Source organism: Mauremys mutica, chromosome 2, assembly GCF_020497125.1.
Source record: "Mauremys mutica isolate MM-2020 ecotype Southern chromosome 2, ASM2049712v1, whole genome shotgun sequence".
NCBI classification, from domain to species: Eukaryota; Metazoa; Chordata; order Testudines; family Geoemydidae; genus Mauremys; species Mauremys mutica.
In genome coordinates, this window is record NC_059073.1 from 280,881,531 (window position 1) to 280,902,159 (window position 20,629).

The following is a 20,629-nucleotide window of genomic DNA, read 5'->3' on the forward strand; positions in this document are numbered from 1 at the left end:
TGCAGGTGCAGAGATCTACCTGCAAAGAGCTTACTGAAGAACTGAAATCTAAGTTGCCTAACAGGCCCAATACAGAGGGGCATTTCCAACTACTTACATTTTTTGTTACAACCTAATACTACTGTAAGCAACCCATTGTAAGAGAAGATTAGAGGAAACTTGTTTGTATACTTTTACATTTGACAGGACTTTAGTGAATAGTTCAGTTAAGTTTTCTATTTGTGGGTCTTTCAAGCAGAAACTAGGGAACTAAAAACATTTTTAAAACTTCAAACTAACAAAGGGCATCCTGGGCAGGTGTAGTGCCTGAAACTACTCTTAACTCACATTTTGAAAATGACTACTTTCAAACTGACTGTTTCTTTAACTTGGTCCACAATTGCCAGCAGTCTCCATCAAAATTCATGGAGAAGAGAATGGCCTCACTGTGGACCAGAATGATAAGTGAACTACCTTGCACAGTGAAATCACGGCCACCTATGGTCATAACAGAGGTAACTGACAGAGAAGGGCATAACAACTTACAATTTATCATTCTGGACTAGCTATTTCTGCAACAAATACAAAACACGTTTCCAGAGTTGTCAGTATCTTAACTTTCAAATGCCCCATTTAACAACAGATTCATACAGTACCTTTCTCAAAACTCAAAATGTTCTATGGAATCACTTCATCTTGAATGGTCCTCTTGAAATATGTGTTAACAACTTAGGCTAAACAATCTGTTCCACCTTATATTCAGCTATGACTCACTGAGTACATTTCCCAGACTGAAGAAAATTTGGGTGTAAGCACGGAAGCTCGTCTCTCTCACCAACAGAAGTTAATCCAATAAAAGATATTATCTCACCCACCTTGTCTCTCTTATGGAAACACAAGCATTATACAAACAAGGTCTTTTAAGACAGGAACTGAAGAAGAATACTATAACGAATTGGAAAAACCAATTTTCAAGTGGGCAGAATGTAATAGCACAAACTGGAATCTGGCCGATTTATTGGCTTTAATACCTTAGCCCTGGTCTACACTACGAGTTTAGGTCGAATTTAGCAGCGTTACATCGATTTAACCCTGCACCTGTCCACACGACAATGCCGTTTTTTTTTTTACTTAAAGGGCTCTTAAAATTGATTTCTGTACTCCTCCCCCGACGAGGGGATTAGCGCTGAAATCGACCTTGCCGGGTCGAATTTGGGGTACCATGGTCGCAATTCGATGGTATTGGCCTCCAGGAGCTATCCCAGAGTGCTCCATTGTGACTGCTCTGGACAGCGCTCTCAACTCAGATGCATTGGCCAGGTAGACAGGAAAAGGCCCGTGAACATTTGAATCTCATTTCCTGTTTGGCCAGCGTGGCAAGGGGCAGGTGAGTGCAGATCTCATCAGCAGAGGTGACCATGATGGAGTCCCAGAATCGCAAAAGAGCTCCAGCATGGACTGAACGGGAGGTATGGGAGCTGATCGCTGTATGGGGAGACGAATCCGTGCTATCAGAACTCCGTTACAATAGATGAAATGTCCAAACATTTGAAAAAATCTCCAAGGGCATGAAAGACAGAGGCTATAACAGGGACCTGCAGCAGTGCCAAGGGAGGGTCGACTGATGACATGGCTTACAGGGTTGGCTTACAGGGAATTAAAATTAACAAAGGGGGTGGGTTTGCATCAAGGAGAAACACACACAATGGCCCCCTCAAGGAGTGAACTCAAAACCCTGGGTTTAGCAGGCTATTCCTCCCCCCACTATTCCAGGCAGGACTGAATCTCCATTAAACTTTTCAATGTGCCCCTGACAGACCTCACCGAAACGATTGTCAGTCGTTGATTTCACAGAGGGAGGGAGGGGGGAGCAAATGAATACAAAACAAATCTTTCTTGTTTTGATCCACTCCATCTCTCTTATACATCTTAGGCTGGCAGCAGACGGTGCAGTACGACTGCTAGCCATCGTTGTTTCCTGGCTGCTCGCCAGAAGACAGTGCAGTACGACTGCTAGCCATCGTCGTCTCCTGGCTGCTCGCCAGAAGACGGTGCGGTACGATTGCTGGCCATCGTTGTTTCCTGGCTGCTCGCCAGAAGACGGTGCGGTACGATTGCTGGCCATCATCATCTCCTGGCTGCTCGCCAGAAGACAGTGCAGTATGACTGTTGGCCATCGTCATCTCCCATTTATGTCCAGGCGCCCCTGGCTGACCTCACCGAGGTCTGCCAGGAGCACCCATGTCTGCCCAGGCGCCCCTGACCGACCTCACTGAAGTTGGCTAAAAGAGCACCCAGGAGATGACGATGATGGCTACCAATTGTAATGTGCCGTCTGCTGCCAAAAGGCAATGAACTGCTGCTGTGTAGCAATACAGTACCACATCTACCAGCACCCAGGAGACGTACGGTGATGGTGAGCTGAGTGCGCTCCATGCTTGCCGTGGCATGGCGTCTGCATGGGTAATCCATGAAAAAAAGGTGAGAAATGATTGTTTGCCATTGCTTTCACAGACGGAGGGAGGGCCTAACGACATGTACCCAGAACCACCCGCGACAATGTTTTTGACCCATCAGGCATTGGGATCTCAATACAGAATTCCAATGGGTGGCGGAGACTGCGGGAACTGTGGGATAGCTACTCACAGTGCAATGGTCCCGAAGTGACACTAGCCTCAGTACTGTGGACGCACTCCGCCGAGTGAATGGTCTTAATGGTCTTAAGTGGGGACACACACAATCAACTGTATAAAATCGATTTCTAAAAAATTGACTTCTATAAATTCGACCTAATTTCATAGTGTAGACATACCCTTAGATTCACAAGATCAAACAGAAGTAGCATGGTGCCTCCTAGGATCATGACAATGGCTTTGTTCAGCATCAATTTAGGAATGAATGAATCACCTAGTCCATTTCCCGCAGCACTTGGGTTGCTTGGAGGTTTCCCATCCAAGTACTGACAAGGCCTGACCTTGTTTAGATGAGATTAGATCACAACCCAAAGTACTAATCTTTCCACTTTGCCTTGTTTTCTTTAAGATAGAAGTGTTGTTTTTTTTAATTCACACTGCTGTCTTCTACTGCATGTAAGGATAAAAACCCCGTACCTCTCGTTGCCAGTATTTCTAAACCCTTTTTAGTTCTTTTCATCCTTTCCTTTCTTTCTTTTTCCTTCATGGTCTCTTCTTCATGTTGCATTTCTTCTTCCTGAACTTTTTTTTTGGTATCCTCCTCACTCTGTCTTAGCTCAAGCACCATGACCTTTACATTGTGTGTTACACCTTGCTCTTCAAGTGTTTTTCCTGAAAAACAGAGCATGATTAATAGGCAAATTACAGTTACAAAGACAGTACATTTCATGTTGTACTGCCAGATAACATTATAAAACAGCTATTCCTGCTAGGAAGATTTCAATAGGAGCAACCACCTAAGGGCTAGTCTACACCGGCAAAGCTACAGCGCTGCCACGGCAGCGCTTTAATGTGCCTTGTGTGGTCACCTCCACAGGAGGTGTAGCTTCCAGCACTGTGCTCAGGGGGGTGTTTTTTCACACCCCTGAGCGAGAAAGTTGCAGCACTGTTAATTGCCAGTGTAGACAAGCCCTAAGACAATGCATTTTCCTAAACTCCCTCTACCCTCCATTACTGTAGAACTATTTGCCAATGTACTAGCACTTCAAAATAGTTTTCTTCCCCTCACAAGCACACAGGGGTAACTCAGCCCTCTAAATACAGCTCCTCCATATTATCACTTGCATGATCTGGTACTTTTTCCTAAGCCAACATTTAGTGGTTGGCTTATGTCCTCTAATGTGATGGGTGATACCCCTTATACATTTATTCTAGCTAGCCTAAGTATGGATATGTTTATTATTCACAGAAATGTCTTATATTTCATGTTGCACTGTTCAAATATTAAACTGAAAGGCTCAAGTACTGACTAATGCAATGTGCAACTAAGTACCCTCAATTACCAAAATCTTCAGTGGGAATTAAAGGCATTCAGAATCTTTCAGGATCAGGTCTGTATCCCCCAAAGCTTCCATATTTTAAAACGCCCTAGTTCTTTTACTCAAAACATGCAGGGCTAATTCCTTCTCCCAATAAAGTTAACAGTTAATAATTTCAACCGGGGGAAAAATTGGTACCAAAATGATGAGACAGTTCTGTGTTTGTCTATCTGTCTATGTATCTAAGATACTCAAATGGCTCCCATTACTGTAGCATCTGAACATCTTGTCACACTACACCCCCATATTCTTCATAGAGATGTTGTTATATATATATGATATGAATATGGCGTAACTTTGATATTTTATACCAGATAGGTCATGTGAGGTATCATTGAAAAGGTTATGATTTACTGAATATGATTGTCTTATTTGTATGCATATATCATTTTTGTATCTGAAATTAGGAATATTGTCTATGCATCTATTACAAATGTGTTTACACCTGAGGAACGCCCACTGGACAGAATGCAAACAGTCTGGATGGCCCATTGAGAAGGGCCATTAGGGAAAACAATAGGTCTTTGAAGATGATAATCACCCACTGAAAAGTCTTCCTGGGGATGCTACAAACAACCTCTGAGTTATGGCTGCAGGGTCATGTGTGTGTGTGTGCCGGTTAAGTGCAGTCTGAAGCCTATCGGGGGGGGCTTGCCTCATCAGTACCGTGTAAAGGGAGCCCAGGCTGGTGGGTCAAGCATACTCAGTGGCACCCCAGTTCCAAGTGGCACCCCAGGGGAAAACCCGTCAGACATCTGACAATCTTTTTAAATATAACAAAGGGGTAGCCATGTTAGTGTGTAGCTGTAAAAAGCGACAAAGAGTCCTGTGGCACCTTATAGACTAACAGACGTATTGGAGCATAAGCTTTCGTAGGTGAATACCCACTTCGTCAGACATGAAGACATAAATGTATTTACCCTCACAACACCCCTGTGAGGTAGGAAAGTGCTTTTATCCCTGTTTCACAGATGGGGAACTGAGGCACTGAGAGACTAAGGCCCAGGGTCACACAGGAAGTCTGTGAGAGAAGGGGGCAGGAAACTGAACCCAGGTTCCTGATGGCCCAAGCTAGCGCCCTAACCATTGGTCCATCCTTTCTCTCCATTTACATCATGATTTCTTCCAAGGTAGCTAAATGTGTTTTAGACACTGAATTTAGGACATCAATGAATGAATTAATAAAGAACAGAAGAAAGTTAATTTGTAAAAACAAAGCTTCTGTTCATACAAATGTCTTGCAAATCAAGAAAGATGGTAAAGATAAAGAAAAGTTTAGAACATGTCACTTTACAGCATGAGGTTTTGGTAAATTATGTGATTTAAATCTGAGAATGTGGTACATTGAGCTTTTAAAACACATAAATTTGTCCTCTTCCATAATTCTCTCCTTTGATTTTGACCATCACAATATCTCAGACTTCCTTTAGAGTAGAACCTAACAAATATAACTGCTGTTATTGTCTAGCTCAGGTTCTCAAACTTCATTGTGCTGCAACCCCCTTCTGACAATAAAAATTACTACATGACCACAGGAGGGGGGGCCAAAGCCTGTGCCTGCCCAAGCCTCGCTGCCATGGGCGGGGGTGAGTCAGTCTGAGCCCCACTGACCTGGCGCGGGGGAGGCCAAAGTCGAAGCCCTGTAACCTGGCCCCACCACCTAGGGCTGAGGCCGAAGCCTGAGCCTCACTCAGTCCCGGGCGGTGGGGCTCAGGCTTCGGCCCTGGACCCCAACAAGTCTACGTCAGCCCTGGTTACCCCATTAAAACGAGGTTGCAACCCACTTTGGAGTCCCAACCCACAGTTTGAGAACCGATCTAGCTCTTATTTCCCTGCTATTAATATTGTTTCTGTGACTGACAAAATTACAAGAAAGATGATTTCGAAGAAAGACATAATTACAAAATAACATATATTCAATTGGCGATACATACCAAGGTCAAGCTGCTTCTTATTTATAATTATTTTGATACATTTTTCTTGAAATCCATACATCTGTGCAATCCTGTGAAATAAAGTAGTTAATTCCAAAGTATAAATACCTTCTTGTCTCATTTTGATATGAAATATTTTGGCAACATATTGCAATAAAAATGAAAATGTTACATATTTGTAACAGGCTTCAAACTTCTACTATGAGTCTGCTTGAAGATAAAAATAACATTGCTAGTAACTGCACACAAATTCACCATATCAGGTGAGGAGAGGATAGAATATTGATATGGTTTCTTATTTTAGATTTTAATCAATAAACAGCAATAAAACACCCCCAATAAAAAGAAAACAAAATTATCCAATAAACAATGGAAAAACATTAGTAATCAGTCCTTGTATCTAAGGGCTTGTCTACATGAAACAGTGATGCAAACTACAGGGCACTAATATGTTGCTCATTAATTGGTCCACACAGACCCTGCTGGTGTGCACTAAAGGTTCCATAGTGTGCTTTAAACAGTACGTGTTAAACTGCAATAGGGAACATTGCAAAGAATATTTACTATTCATTAGATAATATATCCTGTAGTGTATATAATATATATTACTCATTACAGTATATACGAGAGATTCCCCAAAAAACCTGATTTTGGGGCTTCTAACAGAAACTCAAAAAACTGCTAAAAATAAACCCTGAAAAATGAAATCAATAAACCCAGAAAAACAGACGCCTAAGGTATTGAGAAGGGGAGAGCAGAGCAGCCAGGAAATTGGCCAGGATAGACCAAGTAGTTGGAAGGCATCCATAAATGGCATATACTGTAAAGGAAAACACTTTGTACTCTCAGAAGCTCTAGTTCAGGGGTCGGCAACCTTTCAGAAGCGGTGTGCCGAGTCTTCATTTATTCACTCTAATTTAAGGTTTCGCGTGCCAATATATTTTAACGTTTTTAGGTCTATTTCTATAAATCTATAATATATAACTAAACTATTTTGTATGTAAAGTAAATAAGGTTTTTAAAATGTTTAAGAAGCTTCATTTAAAATTAAATTAAAATGCAGAGCCACCTGGACCGGTGGCCAAGGTCCAGGCAGTGTGAGTGCCACTGAAAATCAGCTTGCGTGCTGCCTTCGGCACCCGTGCCATAGGTTGCCTATCCCAGCTCTAGTTGGTTATTGATTTAGAGTGGCAATTCTCATACTGTGTCCGTGGGCCATTAATGGCCTATTAAACACATGATGGTGGTTCATCGAGAACTAGCTTAAAAGTCATGTGGTGCTAACCCTTCACCTTGTTTCTACATGTTAAATCACATGACTTTTCCATGTAAACAACTGCCATAGTAACTACAGAGAAGTTATGTACTCATAAACAAGATGTGTCCATGAGACACACTCTATCAAGATTTCAAGTATCAGAGGGGTAGCCGTGATAGTCTGGATCTGTAAAAAGCAACAAAGAGTCCTGTGGCACCTTATAGACTAACAAATGTATTGGAGCATAAGCTTTCGTGGGTGAATACCCACTTCATCAGACGCATGAAAGCTTATGCTCCAATACATTTGTTAGTCTATAAAGTGCCATGGGACTCTTTGTTACTCTATCAAGATGTGCTCCACCCTATGAAAGTTTGAGATCCCCTGATCTAGAACATACTGTAATAAAGTGCTATGTAAAAGCGTGACACGAAACCAAAAGAGGACACTAACCATTTAAAGGGGAATTAAAACAAAGATTATACTTACTGGGATCTTAGTTCCTCGCCAGTGATGATCAATTTAGTCTCCAGCAAGCTTTTTCTGGTCTAGTGTAAATATTTTTAAAAGTTATAGTATCCAGGTACTTTGGGCATTTTCTTAATTAACTACTTTTGAGCAGCCACAATTTCTCTCTTTATTTTAAGACAAAAACTATGTTAAAATAGCATTAAGGTTTAGAATACACATAGTAATGATTTACAGGGATGCTGTAATTATCCCAAAATAATCATTATAAAGCCAGGAAATTCAGAGTTATGGTTAACTCAAATTCAAACAAGTTATAGAAATCACAATTAAGGCACTCAACCTTAACTCTGCTTTTTTTTGTCTTGCCACAGAATAGTCAGATTATAATAAAAGCCTGTTAATGTTTGTGATCCCAGATCAGATAAAGACATATTAGATTGTTTTTCCTCACAGCGATGCTACAGAGCAGAGTTAAGGCTGTTTAGGGTGCATACCCTGTACCCATAACGCATTCCCCATTGAGTAGAGCTATTCCAATGCACAGGTTTTTTTTCAAAGTCTTACCATTAAGGTTTACCCCCCAAAATATTTTTCATAAAAATTTATATTTCAGCAGAGGCGAGCACAAAAAATCTCCTTCAGAAACACTAAGTACTGCATCTTTCAAAATGGACACCATTATTATCAATACAAATAAGAGCACAGACTGCCCTCAGCAGCGATGGAAACTACCTTCTATTGTTATCAGTGGGAGTGAAGTGATCTTGACCCACTCCACAGCAGTCAGGAAACACAAAGTTGCTGAATGGAGGTGGTGGTCATCTTTGCTAAGGGTCTGTCCACCAGGGAAACTATATCACTATGTATTCCAGAATAAAAGTGTTTAGGGACTAATAAAAGGAATTATGCCAATATAATGACAGTGGTATAATTTTATAGCTGCATAATTATATCAGTGAATTTCCCCATGCAGGCAAGCTCCCCTAAGAGCAACCGGGGGCCTCAATCACATTAAAAATAGGAAACTGCAGCCACTTTCAAAGAGTTTGTTGTTAATTTCTATGGAGATTATTGTCCAGCCTCTGCTGAATGATAAACTTTCAGTCATGAAGATTAATTCTAACTTCTTTAATTAAAAAAAAAATCTACCCATTGTACTAGATCTATTCAAGAAACAATTTTTTTGTAGATAATACCTGAGCTGAGATCATTTGGAACAAAAAAAAAAGTCTGACAGAGGGTGCTAAATGTTTTTAAAGAAAGACTCCTTTTTTAGTAAGTATCTTGCAAAAGTAACTTCATTCAGAAAACTGAGTAAATGTTCTCTCTTTTAAACAGAGGGTGAAATTGTTCTTTGTACATAAAACAAGAGGTTGAATCTCTGCTTTAAAGTGCAGAACTCAGCCTTAACTATGGAGCTGCAACTGGTGTGTCTATAAAATGAGATTTTTTTTTTAAATGTTGAGGAAAATTTAGTCGTTTTTGTCAGAAACCGTGAAAACCAGGGACTAACAGTGCTGACTTGAGGAAGGTACATGAGCATGGTGTCCATGGATGTCCTCATCTACCCAGCTATATAGTCATATACAGTACTAGAGTTCTGACCTGATATTTCTTGAAGAAAAGCTCTCAAATATGCTGAGTCCTCTATCTGGTGGCTTTGTAACATGGTCAAGTGTACAAGACACACTAGACAAACTATCTTTTCCACTCTGCGACAAGTTCAAGCAATGGACTTAGCCAGTTCAAGCTAATTTGCCTCAGATGGCTAGTTTGGGAAAGTAGTTAGCTGACCCATGGATTAACCAATGCAAGCATATCTGTAGGTTGCATCATTAAAAGCCATACATCTACCATTTAAAGTAGCTAAGTTTACAATTTACAGTATTACCCAAGTACATAGGTATATCATAGTTAAAGTAAATACTAGGACTGTGAAACAATTTTAAAAAAATCTCAATTAATCGCAAGATTAAGAAACAATAGTTGTGATTAATCACATTGTTAAACAAAAAGAATACCAATTTAAATTTAGCATGGAAGCATGACTTCTGGAATGGCAGATGAAGCACAAAGGGACATATGAACGTTCAGCATATCTGGCACGTAAATACCTTGCAACGCTAGCTACAACAGTGCCATGCGAACGCCTGTTCTCCCTTTCAGGTAACGATGTAAACATTTGTAAATTGCACTTTCATGATAAAGAGATTGCACTACAGTACTTGTATGAGAAACTGAAAAATACTATTTATTTTGTTTATCTTTTTACAGTGCAAATATTTGTAAACAAAAATATAAAACCCGCATTGTACACCTTGTATTCTGTATTGTAATTGAAATAAATATATTTGGAAAATGTAGAAAAACATCCAAAATATTTATAATACATTTAAATTGGTATTCTATTATTGTTTAAAAGTGTGATTAATCGTGAATCTTTTTTAAATCTAGTTGATTTGTTTTGCGTTAATCGCTTGAGTTAACTGCCAATACAGTTGTCACATAAGTATCCTTTACATGACAAAAGATAGTGTTGTTTTGGGCTTACTTACTGTGCCTAAATAAGTATTTTGTGATTAAACAAAGAACATATAAAAGGAACAATATCCATATACTGACAACTTTAGATGTTTTATAGAAGTAGTAAAACTGAATGAGCACCATACATTTACTTTTAACTTGACTGGTGAGATCAGAAAAGATCAAATTAAATTTGGTTCATTTTTCATAGAATATTAGGATTGGAAGGGACCTCAGGAGGTCATCTGGTCCAACCTTCTGCTTAAAGCAGGACCCATCCCCAGACAGATTTTTACCCCCGTTTCCTAAATGGCCCCCTCAAGGGTTGAACTAGCAACCCTGGATTTAGCAGGCCAATGCTCAAACTACTGAGCTATTCCTCCCCACTCAGAATTTGTTTCTGACTGACCCTAAAGAGGGAAAAGCTGCAACGTGTTATATTTTTTTCCTAGATAGTTTTATGACTGAACTGAATTCCCTCCTCCTCCAACCAATTTAGCTTTTTTGCACAAATGAAATGTTTTGCATCAGATACAGAATTAATGAAAGTTGTACGGCCTTTACTATAGATTTCAGTTATGCTTCTTTTCATAACTTTAGCGTATACAGACTTACTTTTCTCATCTTAGGAGGCAAAACCACTTCAAGTTTTGCAACCCCTGTTGTCTTATAAGCGTCATTTCCTGTTCCACGCTCAATTGCTTCACATCTTATTTCTTCAAGAATGCACTCCGTTTCATTTTCACTGAGCTTCACCTTGGCTGAATATTTCTGCGCAAGCTCCTAACAGAAAAATAAAAACATACAGTGGTAAAACATAAAATAGTAAAATGTGTCGTGTATGAAATAAAAGTGAAAAAAAAAATGACAGCAGAACAATGAGGCAGAATACATACCTTCAATTCCAGACCAGCTTCTTTATTTTCATTTGTGTATGGAGGTTTCCAAAGCTGAATTTTGTCTTCTCTTAAACAATTTTTAAGTTTTGCTGCAAGGTATTTCTTTTGCGCCATTCTTTAATACAAAACACAATAGGAAAAATGAAAAAAACTAATCTTTTTGTATGGTTGTTTCTCTGATGAATCAAAATACCTTGTTTAACTCAGGCCCAGATCCTCAAAGGTATTTAGACATCTATCTCCCACGGTGTTTACTTAAATCACCTAATATCTTTGAGGATCTGGGCCTCAGGGAACATGCACTGTATTGTTCAGAGTTCTGTAGGCAGACTGCATTTAATATAGGATTTTAAAAATACACTCAAAGCAAATTTACAAAGATTCTAATTCAATTTTTATTGTGATCTGATAATTATGTTATAATTGGGAAAACTTTTCTATTTAAACATTAACATTTTTTCATTTTATTACACCAGTTGCACAGGAGGATGGAAATGTGTTGGCCAGTGTTGATTTCAGCAAGATAATGGCTGCCAGCAAAACATCAGTAATGCAGTTTTTAAATATAAATAACCAAACAAGTGAAGTACAATGTGAAACCAATAAATGAACTCTTCAGATTTCATTTAAACATGGAGATGGAAATTTGCTGACAATTCTACAGTATTTTCTTTAGTTTGCTTTTATATACTTCTCTTTATTGTAATTTCACTGTTTATAAGGAAAATTCATAGGTTAAAAATAATATATTAAAAAAAAAACAAAGACCCTGCTCCTGCAGCTGGCTCCATGCAGGTTAACCACTGGGTCTGCACAGAGGATCAGGGCCCAATGTTTTTTAGGGTACCAGTGACATCTTGGATTATAAAAACTAAAAATTTTAAATCACTTTTTAAACCACATATGCTCTATTTTTCTCCATTTTCTTAACTGCCAACAGTCCTGGTTTTGGCCACGACTGCTCTGTCTTTAGTAACCTACCTAGCTACCATTCTGGGAATGTTGGCAGCTTGTGGCAACAGCGGGAAGCCAAGGAATAGTTTCAACTCCTGCTGTCTGCTGGAGTTTACTCTCTCACTGGTTGGATAAGCAGGAGGCTATTAGCTCAGCTAAACTTACGGCCCCCATTGAATCAAATCAGAACACTCATTATATCAAAGTGTCAACTCTGCTATACTGAAGGTCGAGCAGCATTTTCTGTTTGAAGATCAACTCTAAAATTGGCGTGCTTACTCAGCTTGTCTTGAAAATTTCTGTGCCTCATGGGGGTGCTGGGTAGTTTTAGTGGTCCAAATTTGGGGTCATTTCAGCAAGGGGTTCCTGAGATACAGCCCTCCAAAAAAGCCAGCATTTTACAAAATCAACAGGTTATTTTTATTTCTTTTTTCCACATACCATGCTCTACTTGTCCCCCGCACTGATCTCATTCACTTGACATTTTATCTCAGCTGGTCCATGGCACCCACTGCCCTTTTGGAAAAACAATACGGACAAAAGCGACAAAGAGTCCTGTGGCACCTTATAGACTAACAGACGTACTGGAGCATAAGCTTTTGTGGGTGAATACCCACTTCGTCAGATGCATGTAGTGGCATCTGACGAAGTGGGTATTCACCCACAAAAGCTTATGCTCCAGTACGTCTGTTAGTCTATAAGGTGCCACAGGACTCTTTGTCGCTTTTTACAGATCCAGACTAACATGGCTACCCCTCTGATACTTAATACTGACAAAGTTAATATGGAAGAGTTTAGCTGTTTAGAACAGTATGTGCTAAAACTAGCAAGCCAGAGATTGAAAGGTGCATGTGCAGCAAGCCTATGCATGACGGTGTGTCGGCAATTCATTGTCACAGTAATTTAGTGGCTCCAGGGGACATAGTGCAGATATCATTGAAGCTGAGCTACACACATACACTATAAATTCAAACCCTACCCTTGGCAGAAGCCTGAGAACGACCTTTAGGCATGCTGCTACCGCCTCTGTTAAGGATTTTTCTACTTTTGGGAAATGTATCCTGCTAATTTGTACAGATAACTTAGAAAGGGCTCTAAGTATTTTCTGAAAGATAATGAATTACACATGCTCTATGATGATACATGAGAATGATTGCTAGGCATATCGCTACTCAAACGCCTAATCCATTTTACACCCCTACCCCCCCGTTACACACAGGATTCCGTCTACCACTACTAAATTTTCATTTACCCACCATAACACTCACATATCACTCATGCATCCTACTTCACTGTTGACAATCCTCATGGGAAGATGACCCTGGGCTCAGCTACTGACACTCTACACAACTCAGCCCTGAAATGAGGCAAAGTGCATCCCGCAGGGTACACACTCAAAATGAGGGGCAGGCAAATGCACTCAGAGACTCCGCTCCCAAAGGCCAGGGCCCTGCAGATCACCTCATATCACAATCACAGCTCTGACAAATTTATCCAACTAATCCCTTCACTATTCAACACAGCTACACTTAAAAAAGCAAACACAGCTGAAGTGCATGCAGATAATTCCACAGTGGCTATTGTCAACCTCAGGAGGGGCAGAGTTAAGGTTGCACTAGTGTGTACCTTAGCCTCTGAATACCAGCAAATAAAGAGTTATGTTTTACAGAACTTGATGTTATGAAAAGGCATGAGATACTACCAGGTAACCTTTACTTCGTGTTAATAAATTGCTTTGTGACTCTAACACTCCATCTCTGCCTCTGCCGGAATAGGCAAAGTGAAAGCAGGGCCAGCTCCAGACCCCAGTGCGCCAAGCGCGTGCTTGGGGCGGCGTCCCGCGGGAGGGCGGCAGGCGGCTCCGGTGGACCTCCCGCAGGCATGCCTGCGGAAGGTCCGCTGGTCCCACGGCTCCGGTGGACCTCCCGCATTTGTGCCTGCGGAGGGGCCGCTGGTCCTGCGGCTCCGGTGGAGCGTCCGCAGGCATGCCTGCGGGAAGTCCACTGGAGCCACGGGACCAGCGGACCCTCCGCAGGCACGTCTGCAGGAGGTCCACCGGAGCCACGGGGCTGACGACCGCCAGAGCGCCCCCCGCGGCACGCCGCCCTGCTTGGGGCGGCGCAAATCCTAGAGCCGCCCCTGAGTGAAAGCAGGGCTCAGAGAGGGGGAAGGTAAGACTCTTGAACAGCTAATATTGGCCTACCAAGTTAGAGGAGTCACATCCTGGTAAATTAGGAAACCAAGGTAGTGGGGAGAGGGAAGAGGTAGAGATGGAAGAGATACAAGGGGAAAATGTGAATGCACAGGAAGGCTTCTGATGGAGGACTTTTGGCCCCTAGACACCCAAGCTTATTTAGAAAAAGTATTTCTCAGCTTACATGGAAATGTTTTTTTAAATGTTGGCATTTACACATTCATTCCTCTAAAACTGGGTGGTTAAAAAAGATTATTTAGTTTCTCTTTTGCTTGTAGATAGTTTCACTTTCTGATCTTGTATATTAGGACAGTGCTACAGACAGTTAATAGGAAATGGGAAAAAAATTAGAAACATTTCTATTAATATTTGATTTTGAAAAAGTCCTCCCTTCCTAAAAAGAAAAACCTAACTTGTAGGCAAAGGCTACCCTTACCAGGGGACAGTCTCCCTGTAATCTGATCGACACTAAATCAATTTACACTTGGATGACATTTGGAAGCTTCTTTGCAACCACAAAGACAAGAAACTGTTTTGGTTTTTGTTTTTAAAAAGAAAAGTAAATTGTGTAGAAATTGATGTAAGCTGCCCTGTCCGTTTTGTTTCTATTATTTTGTAGTAGCCCTTTTCCAGGCTTAAGGGCCTAACACACATACACTCTTGATTATTAGTCCCTGGAAGTTCCTGGTGCTACAGCACAGAGTGAGCAATGTAATCTTTTACTTGAAGGGACTTTTTTTAGGCAGTGGCAGAATATCATCTTCCAAAAGAAGTGGAAACAGGATAAATAGATTGAACTCCAAAAAATAAGAATAAACCACTGGGGGTATTACTAATGCAGCCTTCCCCCTATGTTTTCATCCGCACACAATCACTTATTTTTAGGCAACTTTTTATTCATTTACCCCATTATTATTTACTACTTTTATCTTTTTTTTTTGAATTCTGGAAATCATTTCATAGCAGATATTTTACTTAACATATATTGCCTTAAATGTATGCCAAGTAACAGAGACTTTGACATTTGTTGAGACCAGATAAAAAAATCTCAAATTGTTACACTGTATCTACATGCAAACCTCCTTTAGATGTTTTACTAAAACTCCAGATCCGTTCTTTTTGTAACAGCTTCCACTTCCCTAAGTCTTCAAAATATATTTGTCACATTGGAGAATATACTAACAGCAATGTGCAGAATTTTAAATTCAACCTGAATCTGAAAACTGATCATACATACAGTGGCTTTACTATGAACATTTTTTGGTATAGTTTTGTAAATCAAAATTAGTTGTGATTTTTATTAAACTATTAAAGCAGAAAATAGGGACTGAAAAATCATAAGTTAAATGTATTTTACTCCTAACAAACTATCTTAAGAATATTTATATAAAAAACAAAGTAATTTCACTTTTGTAAAGGCAAAGATGCAAGCCACCTTTTTACCTATAAAAATCATCCATGTTTATTAAACAGAAAGTTTAGAGCCATTTTCTCATCTTACTATTAATATTCATTTATGACAAGTAAACTGCAGTATTCAAAACAGAATTCTTAATAAAACATTTAGACATACCTCTCCATTGTCCGACATTAATGTTCCTGGAACGATTCAACTTTCACTTTTGTGATGCGTCACTAAAAGCTATGGGGTATTTCCCAAAGTTGTTTTCAATAAAAGATTAGGGGTATTTCCCAATGGATGTTTTGAATGTAACATCAGATGTTTATGAATAAAAAGCAGTCACAGAATCAGTTGCTCCCCTATTCTATACGATACACAAGAGAAAATGGGTAAAAAAATAAGATTTGGTAGCCACATAGAGGGAGGGGAGCAGGGAAATACCCGGGGCGTGGTGAAAGCTTGCTGAGCAAAATAACGTGGGGTTTGCTTGAAGTGAGGCGGCATGGCCAGCTCAAGGGGGAAGCTGATGTGGCATGGTCTCCTGAAAAGGGACCTAAAGACCACAGTAGCGTCATGGTGATTAATGTTAGAAGTTCCATGGAAGGACTTGGATCCATACACTGCAGATTCTCTACCAGGCATGCAGACCTGGACTTTCCCAGAGAAAGCTGGCCTGTACAGCCACTGCTCCTGCAAAATCAGCATCCCTGCTTCAGTGAAAGAATGATGCAGCAGTGATGGGGTATTTCATAAGTGCAGACTGGTATGTAAGTACTAAAATAATTATAGGTCTACATTTTCCCTTTCTGTGGCACTGGCTGTTTCTGCCCTTAACCATTTGCAGATAATCAAATGCAACTTGGTCTTTGTGGCACTCTTCGACTTAACCAGGTCAAAAAGTCAAGCTTAATGGAAATGAGAGGCTAGTTATTTGGGGGGGGGAAAGGGGGAATGGCACTGTCATTATCTTTAGGATATGTGGCTATGGTGATAAAAAGTACGACCAGTTCCAGAACTTGGGTGTATTTTTAAATATAAAGTATCCAAATATAGTAAGAGTAGGGTGGTATGCTATGCTCTATAAGGACCCGTATACACTAGTAAAACGCTACGTCTACGTCAACACTACAGCCACCATAGGGGCACCACTACAGTGCTGCAGCTGTAGCGCCATAGTGCAGACATTTCCTATAGCGATGCGAAGCACGTTTCTGTTGTGATTAATCCATCTCTCTAAGGGCTTGCCTACACTTACATTGCTCCAGTAGTGCTGTTGTAGAGCATGGTAAAGATGCTACCTAGGCCAACGGGAGAGCTTCTCCCATCAGCATAGGTCCTCCACCTCCGGAGAGGTCGTAGCTATGTAGATGGGAGGCGCTCTCCCATACACACAGGGCTGCCCACAGTGGGAATTAGGTCAGTATAACGGTGTCGCTCCGGGGTGTGAACGTTCCACACCCCTGGGCGATGTAGTTATAGGTAGTGTAGACCTGGGCCAAGAGGCAATTCCTACATCGATGGAAGAATTCACTGGGCGCTACGTCGGCCTAACTACGGCGCTCAAAGCAAGACATTTTTCACAGCCCTGAGCCACATAAGTCAATCTAATTTTTAAGCATCATCTAGAGCTCAGGTTTGCAGCTCACTCCCCATGCAGTTTAAAGGGCTGCAGAGCAAGGCGGGGAGGAGGGTTAAACACGTGTCGTCTAGCCCTCTCCCCACCTCTAACCTAACCAGGCCTGTCCGCCTAACACAGCGTGTCACGGCGCTAGAGCCACTCGGGGGCCGGGGCGAGCAATGGGCCCGGCCCCTGCTAGTGCAGACCGGCCGAGCCCCCCCGCCCAGCCCAGCCGCCGTCTTTGGCCCCAGCGGTGGCTGCTGCCCAGTGGCCGGCGCCGCGATGCCCACGCAGGGTCGGCGGGTCACGGGGCGAGTTCCTCCCGGGGGGGGGGGAGAATCTGCGCGCCGAGTGTGTGTGTGTGGAGGGAGCACCGGGCAACACAGCGCCTGCGTCCCCCCGACACAGCAGGCGGCAGAGGCAGTTGGGGGCGGGGACAGTTGAGGAAGGGGAGGGGGCGGGGCCCGGCAGCGCCAGCGCGTGGCTGAGTCTCTCCCAGGGGCGGGAAGGCCCCGCCCCCACCCGCCGGGGGATCGCTCACCTGTGTATCTGCCGCGGCTCGGCGGGCTCCCGGCCGTTTGTTTGCGTCGCGTTCGCAGGGTCAGCGGGAGGCGGGGCAGCCGGCTCCCTACGGAAGCCCGGAAGCGGCGAAAGGTGCGGGGAACGAATCTCACGTGTGCAGGAAACGTGAAGGCTGGCGCCGGCGCCGGCGCCATCTTAGCCTCAGATCCCTGCGCGCCGCTAGGGGGCGCCATCCGCTCGGGCGCCGGCGGGGGGTCTAGTGAGGTAACCGGCCGGGGCCCGAGCCTGGGCCCCGCCGTGGTAAAAAAGAGGCGGGGCGGGAACGGGGCTCGGGCCCCGCCGTGGTAAAAAAGAGGCGGGGCAGGAACGGGAGACACCTCCCCGCCCCCGGTCACTGTAAATGGGGATGGACGTGAACATTTAGATGTAGCTGCCTCCGTTTTACACGTCGAGGTCAGGGCTTGACGTGGGAGAGGGTGGCAGCGAGGGGAACTGCTGCCTACCAGGAAAGAGAGACTCTGCGAAAGAACCATTCCTCGTTCTCTTACGTGCCCTGCTTTGCCAAGGTTTCCTCCCGCTGCTCGTGTCTCCTCTCTTCCTTCTTTTCACAGGGCCCATCTGCACGTGTAGGCGCCCAGGTATCCTGGGGGATCCTCTCTCTGGCCTTGTCTGCATGGGGGAAGTTGACACCAGCCAGGGGCGGCTCTAGGCACCAGCAAACCAAGCTGTTGCCTAGGCGGGAGCTCAACCGGAGCCGCGGGAAGAGGGGACCCGCCGCGGGACCGAGGAAGGGCGGCGCAGCGCACCGCGCTGCTTGGGGCAGCCTATTTTCTAGAGCCGCCCCTGACACCAGCATTAGCTATTCCAGGATCCTTATTATGGTATAATTGAGCTACTCCAGAATAGCTGTGCTGGTCAATTTCCCTGTGTAGACAAACCCTGTTTAGGCAGCACTGTGAATGTAACCAGGATAGCTGATGCTGCAACCTTTTAAATGTGAATCCCACAGGTAGCACAAAACCTGTAGGAGAACACTTCAACCTCCCTGGCCACACAATAGCAGATCTCAAGGTAGCCATCCTGCAGCAAAAAAACTTCAGGACCAGACTTCAAAGAGAAACTGCTGAGCTTCAGTTCATCTGCAAATTTGACACCATCTGCTCAGCATTAAACAAAGACTGAATGGCTTGCCAGCTACAAAAGCAGTTTCTCCTCCCTTGGTTTTCTCACCTCAACTGCTAGAAGAGGGCCTCATCCTCCCTGATTGAACTAACCTCGTTATCTCTAGCCTGCTTCTTGCTTGTGTGTACACACACACACACACACACACACACACACACACACACACACACACACACACACACACACACACACACACACACACACACACACTCTGCCCCTGGAAATTTCCACTACATGCGTCCGACAAAGTGGGTATTCACCCACGAAAGCTCATGCTCCAAAACGTCTGTTAGTCTATAAGGTGCCATAGGACTCTTTGCTACTTAAAACTTAGACTGGCATGACTATGTAATTCAGAGACATAGGTATGCTGACAACCCCGCCACTGTAGGCACAACTATGTTAACAGAAGTGTCCTTCTGTCGACGTAGATAATGTCCTTTGGGGAGGTGGTGTTCCTATACTGAAAAACTCCTGTCGGTGTCTGCTGCATCTGCACTAGGGCACTATGTCATTATAGCTATGACAGTATAGGCTCAGGGTATTTCTATGATACAGCAGCTGTGCTCTGCTGCTGTGGCACCATAGTGCAGATGCTTCCTACATCCTTGGGAGGGTTTTTTCTGGTGGTGGTAATCAATCTCTTCAAGAGGAGCTTGCTAGGTCAACAGAAGAATCCTTCTGTTTCCTAGCCATGTCTACACCGGGATTTAGGTCAAGCTACCTATGGTGCTCAGGGCATGACATTTTTCACAGTCCTGAGTGATGTAGTTAGGTTGATCTAATTTTCAAGTGTGGACCAGGCATCAGAATATCTTCCCCTTTCAGAGAGACCTCAGCTGGTTTGTAGCTACATATGTGCACTGTAGGAAAACCTTAGGCCTTGTCTACACATCAAGTTGTATGCCTTTAGCTATGCTGGTAAAACCTGAGTGTGGACACAGTTATATCAGTATAAAGATATAATGAAAGTATATTGTATCATAGAAATGTAGGCTTGGAAGGGACATTGTGAGGTGATCAAATCCCAGCCCCTGTGCTGAGGCAGGACCAACTATACTTGAACCGTCCCTGGCAGGTGTTTGGCAGTCTGAAGGACAATGTTGTGTTCATAGCAGCCTTTGCAAGACTTGAAGCCCTTCTGGATGGAGCTGATGGCTCCTCCATTCACCGACCAGTCTGTGATCCTAGCCACAAGGCAGCTGGCATACAGTTTGTATATGGTGGAATAGAGAGAGATGGGTCTCCAGTTGCTGAGGTTGTCTCGCTTGCCTTTCTTGTAGAGGAACACCATCATGGACTTCTTCCAGAAGCTGGAAGTATGGCAGAAGTGTTTGCATTTGTTGAAAATGGAAGTTAATACCAGGCAACTGGGGTCTTGTTTTTTCATGAAGCTATAGCAAATACCATCTTTTCCTGGGGCTGCGTATTTGGTCTTTTGTAAATCTGGTCATTACTTCCCACGATGTAAAGTCTTGTTCCAGGTCCCCTGCACAGTCAACCCAGGGTAGAGGATGAAGGCACACTAGACGCATCTTCTGTCGGTGTAGGCTGCATCTATACTCTGGGGTTATGACAGCATACTTATGTGGTTCTGTTCATATGGTGCCATAGTAGTGTAGATACAGGTACAGCAATGGAAGAGGTTTTTCCATCGCTGTAGGACCTCCAGGATCACTGT

At 42.9% G+C, this 20,629-nt stretch overlaps 1 protein-coding gene across 3 annotated transcripts in view; it reads right to left on the reverse strand.

Annotated features, from left to right (window-relative positions):
- Positions 1 to 17,929, reverse strand: part of NUB1 (negative regulator of ubiquitin like proteins 1) — a 35,181-nt gene extending 17,252 nt beyond the window's left edge. Inside the window, exons 1-7 of one of the 3 annotated variants that reach the window (XM_045006654.1) lie at positions 17,786 to 17,929; positions 15,798 to 15,990; positions 11,074 to 11,191; positions 10,793 to 10,960; positions 7,673 to 7,731; positions 5,926 to 5,996; positions 3,090 to 3,284 (exon numbers count right to left, since the gene is read on the reverse strand). In XM_045006654.1, the coding sequence (XP_044862589.1) occupies positions 3,090 to 3,284; positions 5,926 to 5,996; positions 7,673 to 7,731; positions 10,793 to 10,960; positions 11,074 to 11,191; positions 15,798 to 15,805 (619 nt within the window). In that variant the 5' untranslated portion in view covers positions 15,806 to 15,990; positions 17,786 to 17,929. Of the gene's footprint in view, positions 1 to 3,089; positions 3,285 to 5,925; positions 5,997 to 7,672; positions 7,732 to 10,792; positions 10,961 to 11,073; positions 11,192 to 15,797; positions 15,991 to 16,881; positions 17,415 to 17,785 lie in introns of those variants that run through there. The other 2 variants (XM_045006656.1, XM_045006657.1) reach the window with 2 other exon arrangements.
- Between the last annotated feature and the right edge of the window lie 2,700 nt (positions 17,930 to 20,629).